This window comes from Urocampus carinirostris, chromosome 6 (genome assembly GCF_059441175.1).
Source record: "Urocampus carinirostris isolate Australia breed hairy pipefish chromosome 6, RoL_Ucar_1.0, whole genome shotgun sequence".
NCBI lineage: Eukaryota > Metazoa > Chordata > Actinopteri > Syngnathiformes > Syngnathidae > Urocampus > Urocampus carinirostris.
The window spans coordinates 39681108-39699146 of NC_142354.1; the positions used below are offsets into that span (position 1 = coordinate 39681108).

The window sequence follows — 18039 nt, forward strand, 5'->3', positions numbered from 1 at the left end:
GCGGGTTTTTACTAGTGCAGGATCTTTTTCGTAACCCAACCCCCACAAAAATAAGGGAGTACTGTCCACCTGTATCCATCTCAGAGGGAAACCATTGTGCCACTTGCTGTGATCGATTGACGCTGTAGAAAAGGCACTGCGGGCATTTTTGTCCTATATATATAAATATATAGATATATATAATGTCCCTGTGTGCCCTGCAACCAGTTCATTGTGTCCCCTGCCCACTGCCCTAAGATAGCTGGGCTCCACACCGCCGCAACCCTACTGAGGATAGGCTGTGCAGATAATCGATGGATATATACATTATACGACGTTGTCATTGTGGCCTGCGCAGCCCTTGAGACTGTGATTAAGGGTGATATAAATAATTGTGACTTCACAAAATGCAATACAGTACATTACAAAAGTGAAAAAAACTTACATATTTGGCAAAAGTTGTTTGCTCGATTCAGGACATTCACGAAATGGGTGTCGAGGCTGCCCTCAAGTGGTGAATCAAAGTTCCTTTTGTTTCATTGCCTTTCAACAAAATACTAAGAACAGTACGCTGGAATGACTTATTGAAAATATCCATTTTAATTGAATTTTCTCAAGAATCCCCCAACTCTGAACACAACAAAACAACTTAAATGACGCATTTGGCGCAGTCGCTTTTTATTGCCTGATAGAAGAGATTTATTGCATTGATAAAATAAGTGCATCACACTCATTTTAAATAAAAGATTATCATTATTTCCTGCTAAGATTTCTAAGCCTATACCAAAGAATGTTTTTACAAATCAGTATATCGGACATTGAAGATCAAATCAAAATATGTGCACAGGAAAAAAAAAACAATATATGATCCATCACTCTGGAGTCAAATGTTAAGGAATCAAAGTTGCAAGGAATTTGTATTTATAGTTGGAGTGTGGGCAAAAGAGTACTGTAAAATTCAGACTATAAGGCGCACGTGATTTTAAGCCACACCCAGTAAATTTTTAAAGGAAAAAAACATTTTGTACATACATAAGCCACACCTGAATATTAGCTGCATGTGTTCAGATTGAAAAATGAAATACTTACAAAAAGGGCACACAGAGTTTTAATACAATACGGTATCTTCATCTCTTACCATTCTGACGGCCCGGCGGACGGTGTCACCAGTCACCGAATATCATTGGAAAGCTTAAACTCTTGGGATTCAAAATATATGATCATCATTTCAAAATGTACTCATCAGAGAAAAATCACCATCAGTCTAAAACAGGATACCCAAAAACCTTAAAGCTGGCATAACTCACCATTACTTTCCCTGCCTCTCTTCAACTTCTTTGAACAAAAATAGCTTTGTTTTATCAATGGTGACCCTATGACACTAATGGTTAAGGCATCCCTTTACACATTGCTTAACTGCTTGTTAAAAGTTTCGATAAAAATGGTTCAAACCTCATATTGTTAGAACATGATATAAGGAAATTGTGAATGTTAAAAGTGTCGATAATAACTCATATTGTTGGGATATGATATAACAAAATTGCTTAATTGATGTTGAAAATGTCAGAACAAATTGTTAAAACGTCATATTGCCAGACATAACGAAATTGTGAATATGCTTGATTGCTGTTAAGATTGTCGAGAGGGGTTGTTCAAACCTCACATTGTTTGTTTGCTGGTATTAGTGTCAATAAATTTGTTCAAACCCCCCAAAAATGTATATATATATATATATATATATATATATATATAGTATAATATATATCTTCATGTCACTATGTAAATAGTGCACGTGTTCTAAAATTTTTTTTTCAAAAAGTTGTTTAAGCACTTTTCTGGTAGCACACTAAGCATTAAATGTTTCGAAGCATTACAAATGCACATAATAAGCGATTTTGTGATGAAATATCCTATATGGAAGTTTACAAAAACAGTGATAAATATGCTTTTCCACTTAATGGTGATAAATTGTCCCTTACACGTCATAACCTTTTAATAATAAATTAGTACAGGGGAACCTCGGTTCTCGACCATAATCCATTCCAGAACCCTGTTCGAAAACCGATTTGTTCGATCACGGAAATCATTTTTCTCATTAAAAATAATGTAAATCGTTTTAATCCGTTCCAGCACCCTGAATGTTTACCATGAATGTTTAACGTAAACATAAAGCTAACCCAGGCTAATCGTATGTTCGCGTTATCGTAATCTTCCATACGAAAGATTACGCTAACATGAACGTGTAAAAATAAAAAAATCAGGTCGTTTACAAGTCATTTAGCACCCGGGTCTCCACAACATGTGGTGAGCGGTTCATTGGAAAGGGGGCTCCGTTCCAACACCCTCAATGTTGGGCTCCGTTCCAACACCCTGAATGTTTAACGTAAACTTAAAGCTAACCCAGGCTAATCGTAATCTTATGAATAGGATTTCTTACCTTTGTGGTGGTCAGCAGAAGGCGCTCGCACACCTTCATATTTGGCTATTATTTCTTTCTTAAATGCAATAGTTGTACGCACTACTTTTCTTTTTTCACCTGTAGCAACTTTGCTGCTTGCACTGACTTTCTTCAGAGGCATAATTCGGGGCTAAAAGACTTTGTACACCTATATTAAAAGCGAAAGTAAAAGGAAGCACGTCCGCACGCGATAACAGTTGGTCAAGAAAAGAGCGATCTACACCCGTACGCCGCTCAGCATGGCACCCTAGCGTACGCACTCACGCATTACCGGCGTTCGAAATCCGATTTTTTGGACTGAACAGCGAAGCAAGAATTTCTCAAAATTAGTGGTCCGACTCAGATTTGTTCGAACTGAGAGGCGTTCGAAAACCGAGGTTCCACTGTACATATATTGTTTTTTAAATCAATAAAGTTCAGTGTGATCTCTCCATTCTCAACTAACAAAATTATTTCAGTTGATTGTAAAGAGGTTAAATATTTTACTACATTCAGAACAAGTTCAAAGTTAGTCTAAGACTTTCTCAGTGAGAGCGTGTCACATTATTTGATTCAGTTCAGTTGCAGATCCACTTATTTCTATTTCTATTTTAGAAAGTAACCGTCTTCAAGATAAGTGGTAGAGCACAATTTCAATTTTCAAATCCAATTTACTCGTCAGCTCGGAGTGTGTCGCTCAGCTTGAGACCATCGGAGGTTTTGGCCAAGGGCATGCTGCGCAGTTTTTCCTGCAGGGAGCACACGGTCAGCCTCATCTCGTCCTCGGTGCCCTGCAGAGACTTGAGCTCCATAGTGTAGAAGATGTAAAGAAGCGAGGTGCACAGCAGGATGGCCAAGCACAGCGCCACCAGCAGGTAGAAGGTAATGAAAGGGAAAGCCTGTTCAGCTCCCAAGGTCACCCAGGGCACGGATGCTATGGCCAGCTCCAAAAAAAGCAGGAACAGGCCCATGATGGCCGTGCGAGCTGCTGTGTAGCGCATCCGCTCGGCGCAGTGAACACCGACCTTCACTTCGGTGCGGGCTTCTGTCAAGATGTCCACCAGTCTGGCCACGTCCCCTTCAGGATAGAAAAATAAAAACACTCAACATACGTTGGAAAAAAACTCTGTCCTTTCTTAACACCCAATATTCCAGAAAGTCATATACAAAAACAAAATAAAGGACAACAGAAAGGTACAGAAAAATCATGTGAGATAAGAGACCCTATAAAACCTCCAATTGGCCAGAAATTTGAAAGTGATCCTTTCTCTCAAAAAGAGGGAAAAAATAAACTGTTTGCATAAGTGTGCACACTCTCCTATAAATGGGTATATCTAGGTTTCACTACCAATCACATTCATACTCTTGTTTAGTACAAGTCACACAACAAAATTGAGATTATTCTCTATATTTTCTTGACATTGTTTAAACAGTTTTTTTTGAACTCAAAACAATGTTTGATTTCACATCTTAGAATCACGGACTTAAAAAACAAAGAGCCATCCACGCGATTGGAAAGCAAGAAGCTTTCAAAATGTGAGGACATTTGGAAGGCTTGGAAGAAGACTATCATAAAGAAAAAACAATACATGTTTCAATTTTCTAGACAAAAATATAATTTAAAAAAAAGTTATATATGAAACATTACGTTTAAAATAAGAACATATAACTATTAAGTCAGATGGCAGAATAATTTGCTTGGTTTAACAATAATTCTTCCTAGTTGCTAATTGTTGCGCTAATTTCTGAAAAAAATACTTAAACTTACTCCTCGTACCTCTAATAATTATAAGGCATTCGAGGCTCTTGTTATGCGCTACTACTCCTTATTGTCAATTTACGGAGTAACTATCGCCCACCAGGACCATACTCAGTTTTCTTAGATGAATAATCTGAACTGTTGTCTGACCTAGTAACCTATGCAGACAAAATAATAATTATGGGGGACTTGAACATTCATATGAACTCCCCACTCGGTTCACTTACTGTTGCGTTTTGGTCTCTAAGTGATACATTTGGTTTTAATCTAAAAATTGACAAATGTAATATCATCCAGAGGGACTCTGTCAAAAATTTAGGAGTCATATTTGACCCAGATCCGTCCCTTAAAACACACGTGAGGAATATTACTTAATTTTCATACTATTTTAATGAAAGAAAATCATCCTAAATTATATGAATAAAAAAAAAAAAAAGCACTAAGGAAACAACCATTTGGTGTATCTGATGATGAATCGACCTTTGTGCATATTTATATCTTTCAAGACGACTTTCTGTCCTCATCATTCTCTAACATTCATATCTGGCACTGAGTAAAAACCATATGAATGAGATAGAACATAAAGCCTGTTTGCATGTTCTCTATCACTGGTTGTTTAGTGATTAAGTGCAGGCGCTGTTATCCCCATGACCCGGGTTCGATTCCCGTAGCATGCAAAGATTTGTGATTTTGGTCATCGATGTTTACCGATTGATCAATCATTGCACATACAGTGGAACCTCGGTTTTCGAACGCCTCTCAGTTCGAACGAATCGGAGTCCGACCAAAAATTTCCAGAAATTCTTGCTTCGCTGTTCGGTCAAAAAATCGGAGTTCGAACGCCGGTAATGCCTAAGTGCGTACGCTAGGGTGCGATGCTGAGCGGCGTACGGGTGTAAATCGCTCTTTTCGTGACCAACTGTTATCGCGTGCGGACGTGCTTCGTTTTGCTTTCGCTTTTAATATAGGTGTACCAAGTGTTTTAGCCCCTAATTATGCCTCGGAAGAAATTCAGTACATGCAGCAAAGTTGCTACAGGTGAAAAAAGAAAAGTAGTGTGTACAACTATTGCATTTAAGAAAGAAATAATAGCAAAATATGAAGGAGGTGTGCGAGTGTCTGATCTTGCCAGGGAATACCCCACTGTCCACCTGCGCCTTCTGCTGACCACCACAAAGGTGAGAAATTTTTATACGTTCATGTTAGCGTAATCTTTCGTACGGAAGATTACGATAACGCGAACGTACGATTAGCCTGGGTTAGCTTTATGTTTACGTTGAACATTCAAGGTAAACATTCAGAGTGTTGGAACGGAGCCCCCTTTCCAATGAACCGTTCATCACTTGTTGTGGAGACCCGGGTGCTAAATGACTTGTAAACGACCTGATTTTTTTATTTTTACACGTTCATGTTAGCGTGATCTTTCGTACGGAAGATTACGATAACGCGGACGTATGATTAGCCTGGGTTAGCTTTATGTTTACGTTAAACATTCAAGGTAAACATTCAGGGTGTTAAAACGGATTAAAACGATTTGCATTATTTTTAATGGGAAAACTGATTTCGGTGATCGAAAAAAATCGGTTTTCGAACAGGGTTCTGGAACGGATTATGGTCGAGAACTGAGGTTCCACTGTATAGGGTCGTATACCTTAATACCTCGTGTAGCAAGGCACGCGTATAAAAACTATGTATTTTCAATCTTATCCACAGTATTTTGCGGTTTATAAAGCACACTTTCAGATATCTGGCCATTTGGGGTTTTTTGTTGCACCGGAAAACACGGTAATATAATTGGGATGAACTGGTACAAATTGAGTGGTGGCAAAAAAATAAATACCTGCGGCAGAGTCACGGCTGCTGGAGCGAAAATCTCCGCTGGCCTCATTGGAAGCAAGTGTGAACTCTGCTGTCAAAGCTTCGTGGTCAGAGTAGGGGAAAGGCTGTCCAGGGATGGAACCTTTGGTGGTGTTCATTGACGTACACTGGATGTCGACTTTGCAAGAGCCCTGCGTGTGGGATGGAGACAAAGGTTCAAGGCGTCTGATATGACAAACTTGAGTGTTGAGTCAATGATTCCAGTCAAGTCTTTTTTGACTTATGCAACAGTACATTACGATACCAAACTGTATTACGATACCAAACTGTATGTAACATCCTACATGCCGACATTTCTTGTGTAAATATTGTGTAAATTATAACTATAACCTTATCCTCCTTGTTTTATAACCTTATCTGCTGTTCCTTTATCTTCTTGGCTTTTTTACCTCACTGTGAATGTGTGAAACTGGAGTGTCATGCCCAATTTCGTTGTCACAATATGTTAACCCATTTTGTAACAATGACAATAAAGGTATATTCTATTCTACATAGTGAATTGAAAGGTCCAGCCACCTTGAAGAGAATGTAGTCGATCCTGATGCCTTTTTCGAATGGAGCGATCACCTTTGGGCTGATGAAAGGATTTTCCAATATGAGGGTGAGACCGTTTTCACATCCCTGTAACATAAAACGCATACAAAGGGTTCCTCATTCAGTCACACAGTACCCCTTTGGAAAACAATAAGGACCAGGCCGGAAAATACAGAATTGTTTTAAGTTCCTTGATTCAGGTATCTGAAATGTTGCTTGACCCAAATTGGTCACTATCACCTAAAGCAGGGGTGTCAAACTCATTTTAATTCGGGGGCCACACGATAGAACAAACATTTTGTCGGGGGCCGAACTAGTAGATTAAGGAGAAAGAAAAGGAGATAAAGAAATAATAGAAAGAGGGGGAGAAAATGAGAGAGGGCGGGACAAAGAAAGAAAAAGAGAGGGAGAGAGCGTGAGAAACAAAAGATAAAAAGTTGTGAGAGGGGGAAAAGAAAGGGAGAGGAAGAAATCCAAAGAGAAATAGAAAGACAGAAGGAGAGAAAAGAGGAAAGAAAGCGTCAAGGGTATGAAGAGAGAAAGAGAAGAGAAAAGAAAAAAATTAAGTTAGAGCAAAAGAGGTTAAAAGACACAGAAAGAAAGAGACAAAGAGCAACAAAGGAAGAGAAAAAGAGACACAGAGTGTGAAAGAGACCGAGTGGGAGAAAAGGGGTGGAAAAGAAAGAGAGAGAGAAAGAAATACAAGTACAGTGTCTTTGTGAGAGCCACTTGGCTTTGGCAACATCAAGTTGACATATTTCAACCTGCAGCTTGTGTTTCTCTTGCGCTTCTCTGAGTGTTGTCTCGCGGGCCGGATTCAATCCCTTAGCGGGCCTGATCTGGCCCGCGGGCCGCCTGTTTGACCTACAGTATGCCTTTAAACATCTAAAATTACACTACTTTTTTTCCAGAATGTTACTAATGCAAAAACATATTCATATATATATATTTTTTAATATGAACGTTGTCCTTCACCAGTATAACGAGTCGGTGCCTGGATCAGATAAATAGAAATCTGCCTTAAACATTTTTGCTTCGTTGGATGTTGCTTCCTGAATTACGTTTCGCCACAGTATTTTACAAATACACAGACTTGTAAAATTATTCCCATAGTTAGCCGTCCCCTTTTGATTGACAGCTTTTCCATGATAAGGGTCTGTTTCATGCTGTTTTTTTTCGTGCACAAAGCGCAGTCACATTAAACTTGTGTCTTCCACGACACATATTCCACGGGTCTCACTCTTAACTTTACTACATAACTTAGCGGCAACATTGCATAAGACGCAGGGTTGAAAATATGGGGAAAATGTGGCGGCCTATAGTCTGAATTTTACGGAACTTTATTTTTTCGGGGGAGGAGATATCCATTAAATGCCCATGCTTAATTTCAGCTCGAACAGGCCTTGCAACGCATTATCAATCCTGCTAATTGTCCAAACGTATCCACAATCATTCAAAATTCACTAATTTACCAGATCTATGGACGTTTGTTTGGGCAACCCAGTCTCCCCAGACGTCATTTTTATGCTCTTGCATCCTTGTTCAACGTCCCAGTTTTGCTTTATTTTCCATTCCTTTGGAGTCTGTCAACATGCACGTAGCTACACACGCATGATAAAAATGCTCGACAGAGGCTGCAACGATGATACAAGCCAGAGTTGGCAGAGAAGGGTTACAAATTCCGTACAGCTCCTTAAAGTTTAAAAATGTAAACATTTCTCGTACAGCAAGGCGCATTCTCGATAAATGAACTGTTCCAAAGATCAATCCGTCCTCTAAAGACCTACATCAAAGGTATCGGATTCGGTGTAGGCATCCCTCAACTCCGTATAAGAGGTAAGCAGCCGGTTGCCAAGGTCTTGCGGGTGCATGTTGAGATCGCCGCCGAGGACCACCACATCAGCGCCGACAGAAGTGTGTCTGTGGAAACACGTTCGGTTAAAATGCTGAGTAATTATATAACCATAAAAACATGCACGGGACAAATAACTGAAAAAGGCTTTTGGAATCAAAATGATTAATAATGATTAAATAACTCAAATAAGAGGAAATAAGTGAGTGGAAGAATCACTAGTTCTTGGGAAACCAACAAAATAGAATAGAACTCAAGACTTTAAGGAAGATAAAAATACTAATATAAATGAAATTATATGTATATTCAAATTTATATATCCAGTCAAATATAAAAATACAAATAATTCTTCAAAAACGTTCTAGTAATTTTCAAACAATACTTGAAGTTACAATTGATAATTTTGAACCGATACATTTTTTTTTTTCATTTCTCTTGAAGATCAAGTCAAAAATTAAAGTGTAAATACTGTGTATAATAGTATTCCATTTATTTTCTTCATATTAAAGGAGAAAAAAACTTTCAAGGTATAGTTAAATAAGAAAAATATGAATTAGAATGAACAATTACATTTGTCCGCTTTCTGACTTTAGATAGAATTGGAAATTATGATTTAGAAAAGTACCGAATAAACTGCTGCAACTCCCAGGCCTGGACTATTCGGTGAGGTAGATACGAGTCACTCTTCCGGGAGTACTCGGCGTGTAGCTACAACAACAGGAAATTACGTCACCTCATGCTTATTCAGAATAGATAAATGTGAAGGCTCAACCTACATGAGTCAGGTAGAAGTTGGCAGTCAGCTGGCCAATGCTCAGTACAGCCATTCCCACAGCTTTGCCTCCAAACCAGTCCCCATGGTGAGCCTGAAAAATACACGTTTACAAATTTAATATGGGAATGAAAACCAAATTAATTGTGCATCATTTTTAAACCAGTGTGCTTGGGATCACTACTGTGTTGTGGAACATTGTCTAGTGTGCCGAAGGTAATCACTCAATTTTATAATTTTAGGAATGAGTGGAGAGGTGTTGTAAAAGGATAGTGGGAGGTTTAGACGCGTTCTAAGGGATGGGCAAGGCACTCGTATGATGCGGCAGGGGTAAACCAGTGAAAGCTGTCGGGCCCTGCTGTTGAACAGAAGAGTGTGCCCTGACCCGAGTGACACGGGCGCTTTCTCGTGTCCCGTTTCATCTGGAGGGACGAAAGCATGACCAACTTGGGTGCCGAGGTGCTTAACTTCTTTGGGCATTTGGGTTGGTCATGGTCCAAACTTTTTGGGGTGCGTTTTTTGCTACGTCTTCCCTTTTTATTTTCTTTGTTTTTGTATGTGTTTTTCTTGCTGTCAGTCACCCCTCTAGAGGGATACGACCAGAAGATAGAGAGATAGATAGATCTTTGCAAAATAACATGCCATGACGTTTATTTGTTTTCTTCCATTGATCCACATCAGTAAGTGCCAGCAGATTTTGTTCTTATTATAAAATATGTATCTCCTCATCGGAATATGGAACTCCTCTACTCACTGACACCATCTTATAATTGCAGCCTCTGCGAAGCTCCTCATGTTGCATGTGCAAGTAAGTGCATTATTTAGATGCGCTCAACGCCCCTCTCACACTCTTTCATTCTACCTAATGTGTTCCAAAGTCCAAATAGCTTTGCTAAAACTAAGATATAGGCAGAAAGGCGCAATAGAATAAAAAAAATATATAAGGGCTTATTGAACTCGGTTGGGCATTGTAAACAATCCTGTAAACTTTGCCACAAATCCCAATCCAAGACAAACCCAAAGTAAATTGAATGCTGTTCCTGAAAAGTTGGGAGAATATGGAAGATGTTGGTCTATTTTAAAATGCAACACTCTGAAGACTTGTCCCCAACTGATATAATCATTGCAAGTGCTACTAACATTGCGTAATCTAAGTTGAAACGCACAGAAAAAGGTTTTTGTTATCGCCTTTTTTTTTTGGATCATGGGCATCTTAGCTGGAAAACAGCTGAGACAATAGCATGAGAACTTTCCTGGTCCCAGGTCAAATTTGATTAAAATCTGAAAAACTAAACATTGTATTTTACACGATTTCCTAAGGGTATGTTTAGGCGTTTCCAAAAGTGGCCATTTGGAGATGTCGTGTGCACAACTCTAGAACCTCTGCAACAGTGTATTTGACTTTGGCCAATTTTTTTGATATTAGAAAAGAGTTGAAAATGTTTTAACTTTAATCACTGGTTGTACCCACTTGCACGTGATATCGCGTTTAAAAATGGATCCCGAGTTCCATTACACAAGTTTATTTTCGACTCTGACTTAAATACAAATTGTACTTATGCATATATTTATGTTGGGAAGTTGACTTGCTAACCCAATGTGTCAATCATCATTTGAATTGGTCACTACTAGCTGAAGATTTTCGTAGCCAAAGTAGGACACACCTTTTTTTGCAATACAGACCCTTTAAAGGCTATTGCGGGCTGTGGACCGTGCAAAAAAAGCTTGCAATTTGTGGAGAGTGGTGTCAATTGAATGTTCAGAGACCGTATTAGAGAATCAAATTACAAAATTGTTTACTTGTGAAAGGAAATTATGGGATAAGAGAGATGTATAACAACAAGGAACGTCAAACAATGCAGAAATGCTTTGATGGGGATTTCTTTTTTTTGAATCTGTTGGCATTATCGTGCTTTTTGGAGAAACTTTTTTACACGGTTTGATTCACTGGACTATCGTGAATGTAACTTTCGTGAATCCTTTCATCAGTGAAGTACTTGTGGTACCTATTGGTGACTTATAGTTTTTGAGTATCTTGATTCAGACTTATCTACACTCATTTCTTGAATCCCAAGAGTTTAAGCTTTCCAATAATATGTGTCATGACATATTCCAGTGACATCGTTAAGACAGGTCTTTGCTTCTCTACAGTCTTGTCGGCCTGCCACTGCTCATAAAGGAGTTAGTTTCCTTTAACCACTAGGGTTGTAGGAGCACCATTCTGTGTAGTGTGTCTTGGGCAAGTACAGCCTGCTGGCACCCAACCCTCCCCAGGTCAACCAATGTTTCCACCCGCTCTCAGACCAGGGACCTTCATGAGTTAGTGCAGGGAAATATTAATATTATATATTAAAGGTGCTGTATGGAATTTGGAACTTCTCTAATCACTGACACTCTTCTGGCTTGTTTCATTAATGCAGACTCTATATCAAGCTTCTTGGGCTGCGCATGCAAGTATGTGCATTTTTTTAGACATCCTCAAGTAGACTTATTTCATCTTTGAACTTAGATGGGCATTGTTAACACATACCTAATAGAGAAATAATTTAATTAAACCTTAAAAAGCGAAAATATTCTACTTTCAACTGTTTAATTGACACCTGAAACGATGGAGCCCACCTTTAAAAAAACTTTGATGGAACTGTTCAAAATTTAGCTACAAAATAAAATAAATCAATCGAAGTAAAAATCTTGCAGATAATTTTGCTGATTTGTATTTTTTTATTATAAGAAAAGAAGTGAAAAGGGTGCATATATTGGACATTTTTTGTTCCCCTGACAGTGTTCAGTATTTTTTTTGTTATATTTTCCAAAGAAAAGATGAAAAATCCAGAAACGGGTTAAAAATTGGGTTAAATCCAAAATAACAGCAACATTCTTAAAACGGCAGTGTGTATTATTTAGAGGCCCCAAGTGGAAAACAAAGGAATCATTTTTTACAATATATTTTTGACGGACAGCATGCCTTAGGATATTTTTTTATGAAATAAGTGTGCCTTTGCCCAAAAAGGTTGCAAAATAGTGCAGTAGTATGAAAATATTGCGGTTTGGGTTCCTTTTTATTATTTTCCGTTCCTCATTATAAACAAAGGTCAGTTTGTATTGTGTAGTGTACTTTAGTTAACTATACATTTTCAGGAGAAAAACCTACCATGTATGGGTATCCATTGAGCGAATAGCGGTACAGAAGTGTGTCTTGGATTCTGTGCTTGGAGAAAATAGCCAAACCGCTACCGATCACCCCACTGGCAAGAAAAAAAAGGAAACCTTTAGTAGATATTCAAATAGAATACCTAAAACACGTCTGAAATAATATCCCATTTTTTTTCTTTTAGATTTTGAACGAACAAGCGGCCAAGATTGGAATCCTTTGCCTTGGTATGCAGGTTAAAAGAGAATTAAAGATTATTAATCCTTCACTCAGTTCCATTTAGAATGTGGATCAAAGCGCCCTGGCCACATCAGAGGCCTCTTGGACAAAATTTGCAAGAGGAGTTCAACTTGAAACATGTTACCTCTTAAAGTAATGTGCGTGAATGTGGCTATTGGCCAGTTTCCTTCTTAGGAACGTGTAGTCTTTTTCACTCCACACCTGTACAGCAGAAAAGAAATGTAAGATGTGAAAATGGTCACAGTGACTATGAAGAGTAGATCAACTTTGTTTTGATTTTAAATTTCACATGCCAATTCCAACAACAGGTTTTAACAAAATAAACACACAAAATGACATGAGTATCTGGTTGAATATCGTACCTCGGTACCCACCAATGTTATTTTTGTACTTTGTTTAAAAAAGGCAACACACAATGGAGACAAATGATATATTAAATTATATATCAAAACATAATGTTACTGAGGTAGGAATACGTGATTGTGTTACATTTTCTTAATCTTAAAAGAAGCAAAAACACGGGAGACGAAAAGGAACCCTCTGCTAAATTATATATCCAACTAAAATGATTTAAAATAAAGATCAATTGTAACAAAATTACTTTAAAACAGTACTTTCCTTTAATCTGCTAAAAACATTTTCAAAAGTTTCAAATAATTATGTAACAAATAATAAAATAAATGTTACATTTTAAATAAAAATGTCTATACTTACTAAATGTATTTTTAAAAATTATATCAAATCATAATAGAATATACCTTTATTGTCATTGTTACAACATGGGATATATTGTGACAACGAAATTGGCCGTGGCACTCCAGTACCACATTTTCCAGTGAGGATATAAGGAAAACAAAGATATAAAGGAACAAAGAAGATGTTTGTACTATCCTTGTTGTATAGGCTTTATTTTCCTCCGGAGGGAGGGTGTATGAGGGGGTGAGGGACAGACAGAGATGGGCGGATCCAACTAGATGTTTGATCTTACTGTACACACGGTCCAGTGTTTTTTTCCCTAATTGCTCAGTCCACGTATAGAATGGATTTGGGAAGTACAGTCCTTAAACATGCCCGATTAATTAATAGATTAATAGAGTGAGAATAGAAGTTTTAGCAGTCGTCGATTATATTATGCATTAACTCACTTCTTGAAGAAGAATCACGTCGTGTTGTTCTTGGAGCAGCATGTTTCCGATCATGTTGTACCGCTCAGAGCAATGCTTGCTTAGGTAGCGCACCCCCCTGACAATCCAAGACATGAGTGAAATGTCAACCATTTACATTCACTGAAATAATAGTTTGTGTTTTTGTGCTTGCGTGTGTTTGTGGGGGTGAAATTGTGTTTGTCCACTGACCAACAGTTGAGGGAGAATACTCGGATGCTGACGGAATCCTGATCCATTATGGTGGCACATCAAATCCTATTCCAGAAGGTCAAATATATCAAAGGACACTAATAGCCAGGTTTCTTGTTTTTGTTTTGTTCTGTTCACTGACCGTGGACTTAAAAATAAAGTCATGTAATAAGTAATGTAGTATGGTCTGAATTTACAAATCCAATTTCTTGGCAATGGCCGCTTGAACCCAATTGTCTTTATTATCATTAATATCCATTTAGTAAAACATTGTATGCAACAAAATTGGACATGGCACTCCAGAGTAAAAATTTAATAAAGACTTTAGAGGAAGAAGATAAAAGACCATAAGGTAAAAGGCAGAAAAAAAAAATATTTACAACGCAGTGCTTGGAGAATGGCCTCCAATGTGATAATAGAGAATGTTCGTGTTGATGGCTCTGCTTTGGCATCGCAAGCCATCAATGTCTCCTACACTGGATAGAGCAGCAAATGATCGTTTGGGCTGTATAAATTGATTTTTCTGATCCGTTGCCGTGCTCCCAGCATACCACACGGTAATGCCGTATGCCAGAGTGCTCTCCACTGTGGCTTTGGAGAAGGACACCAGCAGCTTCTATTCCAGGTTGTTTCTCCTGGAAAGTGGAGTCGCTGCTAGGCCTGCTCCATCACGTATGGAAGAATGACAGTTAAATGGTTTAACAGATGGATGAATGGACAGACAGATGGACGTATGCATCGAAGTATGGATAAATGGAGGGATGGGCTGACGGACGAATGAATGGACTGACTGACAAAGACAAACGCCTGGAGGCATGGATGGATGGACTGACAAGGTGGCATGGATACATGAAAGTACAAAAGCCAGGAGAAAATAACGTGTTTCCATTGTCATTAACCGACTTGAACGTTCTACCAGTGACAATGCTTTTGTGTGTGCGTGTGAGTAAAAAGCTGATCAGGCAGTTTGGATCACGCGCTGTTTATATAGAAAAAGGAGAAACGTCATGAAAAAACATGCCGGTCTCATGCAGTGGTGGGGATGGAATGTAACTAGGTTGAAGTGAAAACCAAGCCTGATGATGTGTTTCTCAAAGGATAATAAGCAGGGCATCTAGAATATTCAGAATTTCTCAATGTAAACACAAATAAAAGAAAAACAACACACAAAGAAAGAAAAAACAAGCCCTTCAAACTGAATGTTTTTATATGCAAGCACAAATGTAACCAGAATCGGAAGTCATGTATTTCTGCTACCCATTGCAAACATTAAAAAGGTGACCATGACGATAAAAAAAACATTGGGAACATTCTGTTTAGTTGAATCAAGAGCAGGGTTGGGTAGGGTTACTTTAACTTGATTACTTTTGGATTACTCCAATAGCAAATATGAATAGAATAGATTATGCCTTTATTGTCATTGTTACAACATGGGATTGGCTGTGACAACGAAATTGGACGACTCCAGTTCCACATTTACAGTGAGGATAAGGAAACAAAGAGATAAAGGAACAAAGAACTAACTGTCTTTGTTGTAAGTAGGCTTTGTTTTGGGGGTTGATGCTAATAAAAGACAAAAGAAACGAAAGATGAATAAAATGATGACTCACAACACGTGGTAAGCTTTCTCTCCTGGCTTTGATCTCCGGCAAAAATAACATAAAATGCGACGGAAACAAAATGAAAATAAATCCAAACAGCTTGCCAACATCATTTTTGCCGTTCCATGTATTCCGTTACTCCCCAAGCCTGCACAAAATTTTGTCATTTTATTCATATTTAGTTTCGTCTTTTATTAGCATATTTGGTATTGGAGTAATCCAAAAGTAATTGAAAGTAATCCAGTTAAAGTAACCCTACCCAACCCTGATTAAGAGATTCTTATAACATTATTTTAAACGACAAATTCCAGCACAATTATTTGTATAGCCCTTAATCACAAACATGTCTTAAAAGACTGCACAGAATTACATTGACACCATCGCCGGATTTTAAACGGAACTTCACGGATTTTATGGATTAAAAGAGCAAAGTTTTTATTAAAAAGCTGAAAAGCCTCTTTTTATTTTAACTTACCTGTCGGGACGAAGCTTTAGCGGCAGTTTGAGCAGCTTGAGGATAAGTATACTTCCTTGCGTTATCGACAAATAAAGACAACCCACTTCGTCGTCATACTTGTTCCTTTTTCACGAAGGGTGAAAGAGACAATACGACTCCATCGTCGTCGTAGTTTCTCTTTAAGTCTTTATCGGTCTTAGTGTAAAAAGAGAGCATGAAAGATCTGTCATGTTTGATTTTGCGTGGCGTCATATAGACGTCCATGTCGTCACATCCGGTCAGAAATTGGACACTTTCATTATTTTTTTTTTTGTAATGTTAAGATTTTATGTTGGGTTGTATTGCTATGAAACACTCTTCCAACCATTTCAAAAAACAGTTACATTTTAGATAACGGTTTATCGATGACTTCCGCCTTTCTATTGATTTGGGTGGAATTCTGGAAAATAAAGTTTTCTCCAGTAGTTTTTCTTCCGCATCATTTTAGACGTTTTATCCAAGCAAATCAAATCAAATGTATTTTTAAAGCTGTTTTCGTGCACTTAAGGTGCTGTATAAAACTGTCAGTGTGCAGTAAGAGAATTAAATACCCTCCTTTATACAAAAAACCTAATACAAAGGCACAAAAAAATATAGACCGAAATACAGTACATAATCTGATTCTGAATCCAAAGTAAATTTAATACTAAAATAGGGTATTTAAAAATGATAAAATTATTATTGTACAATAATCTTTGATGTATTTAAAAAACACCTGAATAAAATATTCAAAAAGTACAGTATGTGACATGTTTGATTTTGCGTGGCGTCATATAGACGTCCATGTCGTCACATCCGGTCAGAAATTGGACACTTTCATTATTATTTTTTTTGTAATGTTAAGATTTTATGTTGGGTTATATTGCTATGAAACACTCTTTCAACCATTTCAAAAACAATTTTGTTTTAGATAACGGTTTATCTATGTCTTCCGCCTTTCTATTGATTTGGGTGGAATTCTGGAAAATAAAGTTTTCTCCAGTAGTTTTTTCTCCTCATTTTAGACGTTTTATCCAAGCAAATCAAATCAAATGTATTTTTAAAGCTCTTTTCATGCACTCAAAGTGCTGTATAAAACTCAGTGTGCAATAAAAGAATAAAATACCCTCCTTTACACGAAAAACCTAATACAAACACACGCACAATGGTTAAATTACAAAAAAAAATCTACACTGAAATACAGTTGAGGGCCATCTAAAACATAATCCGATTCTGAATCCAAAATGTAATACTAAAATAGTGTATTTAAAAATGATATTTTTTGGTTTGAACAAATTTATTGACACTAATAACAGAAAACAATCATGACAATCTCAACAGCAATTAAGCACATTCACAATATTATATTTCAATATGACGTTTAACAGCAAACACAATGTGAGGTTTGAACAACCCTTCTTGAAAATCTTAATAGCAATCAAGCATATTCACAATTTCATTATACAACATCTTTGATATAATGATTATTGTACAATAATCTTTGATGTATTAAAAAAAAAAACACCTGAATAAAATATTCAAAAAGTACAGTATGTGTCATGTTTGATCGCGGGTGACGTCATAGGGGCAGACGTTCGTCGTCACATCCGATTAGAATAGAGTTTCATTATTATTTTTTAATGTAAGAATTTATGTTAATGTATATGAAGCAATAATTAAACCATTTTAAAAACAATTTAATTTTAGATAACGGTATATCATTGTTTTCCACTTTTCTATTCAATTCGGTGGAATTAAGCGAAGTATAGTCCATCCATCCATCATCTGCACCGATTATCCTCAGTAGGGTCGCGGGGGTGCTGGAGCCCATCCAAGCTATCTTTGGGCAGTGGCCAGGGGACACCCTGAACTGCACACAAGGACAGACATTTTGCTTGCTCATTCACACCTACGGACAATTTGGACTGGCCAATTAACCTAATATGCATGTTTTTGGAATGTGGGAGGAAACCGGAGTGCCCGGAGAGAACCCATGCAAGCACAGG

At 37.6% G+C, this 18039-nt stretch overlaps 1 protein-coding gene across 1 annotated transcript; it reads right to left on the minus strand.

Moving 5' to 3' along the window:
- Positions 1–556: 556 nt before the first annotated feature.
- On the minus strand, positions 557–16265 carry smpd2b (sphingomyelin phosphodiesterase 2b). The gene is made up of 11 exons (XM_088338992.1): positions 16034–16265; positions 13958–14023; positions 13748–13844; positions 12727–12803; positions 12363–12456; positions 9216–9305; positions 9065–9147; positions 8375–8507; positions 6570–6674; positions 6016–6184; positions 557–3494 (listed from the first exon to the last, which is right to left on the minus strand). Exons 2-11 carry the CDS (start codon positions 14002–14004, stop codon positions 3088–3090), a joined length of 1302 nt encoding a protein of 433 aa, XP_088195118.1. The 5' UTR covers positions 14005–14023; positions 16034–16265; the 3' UTR covers positions 557–3087.
- Positions 16266–18039: the final 1774 nt, after the last annotated feature.

What these genes read in the sequence shown, in the direction of transcription:
- smpd2b (XM_088338992.1), bottom strand. Translation starts at nt 14,004, where the DNA reads ATGGATCAGGATTCCGTCAGCATCCGAGTATTCTCCCTCAACTGTTG. An exon ending in ACGTGATTCTTCTTCAAGAA is followed by an intron (nt 12,804 to 13,747) that starts GTGAGTTAATGC and finishes TCTGCTGTACAG; the next exon opens with GTGTGGAGTGAAAAAGACTA. An exon ending in CACGCACATTACTTTAAGAG is followed by an intron (nt 12,457 to 12,726) that starts GTAACATGTTTC and finishes TTTTCTTGCCAG; the next exon opens with TGGGGTGATCGGTAGCGGTT.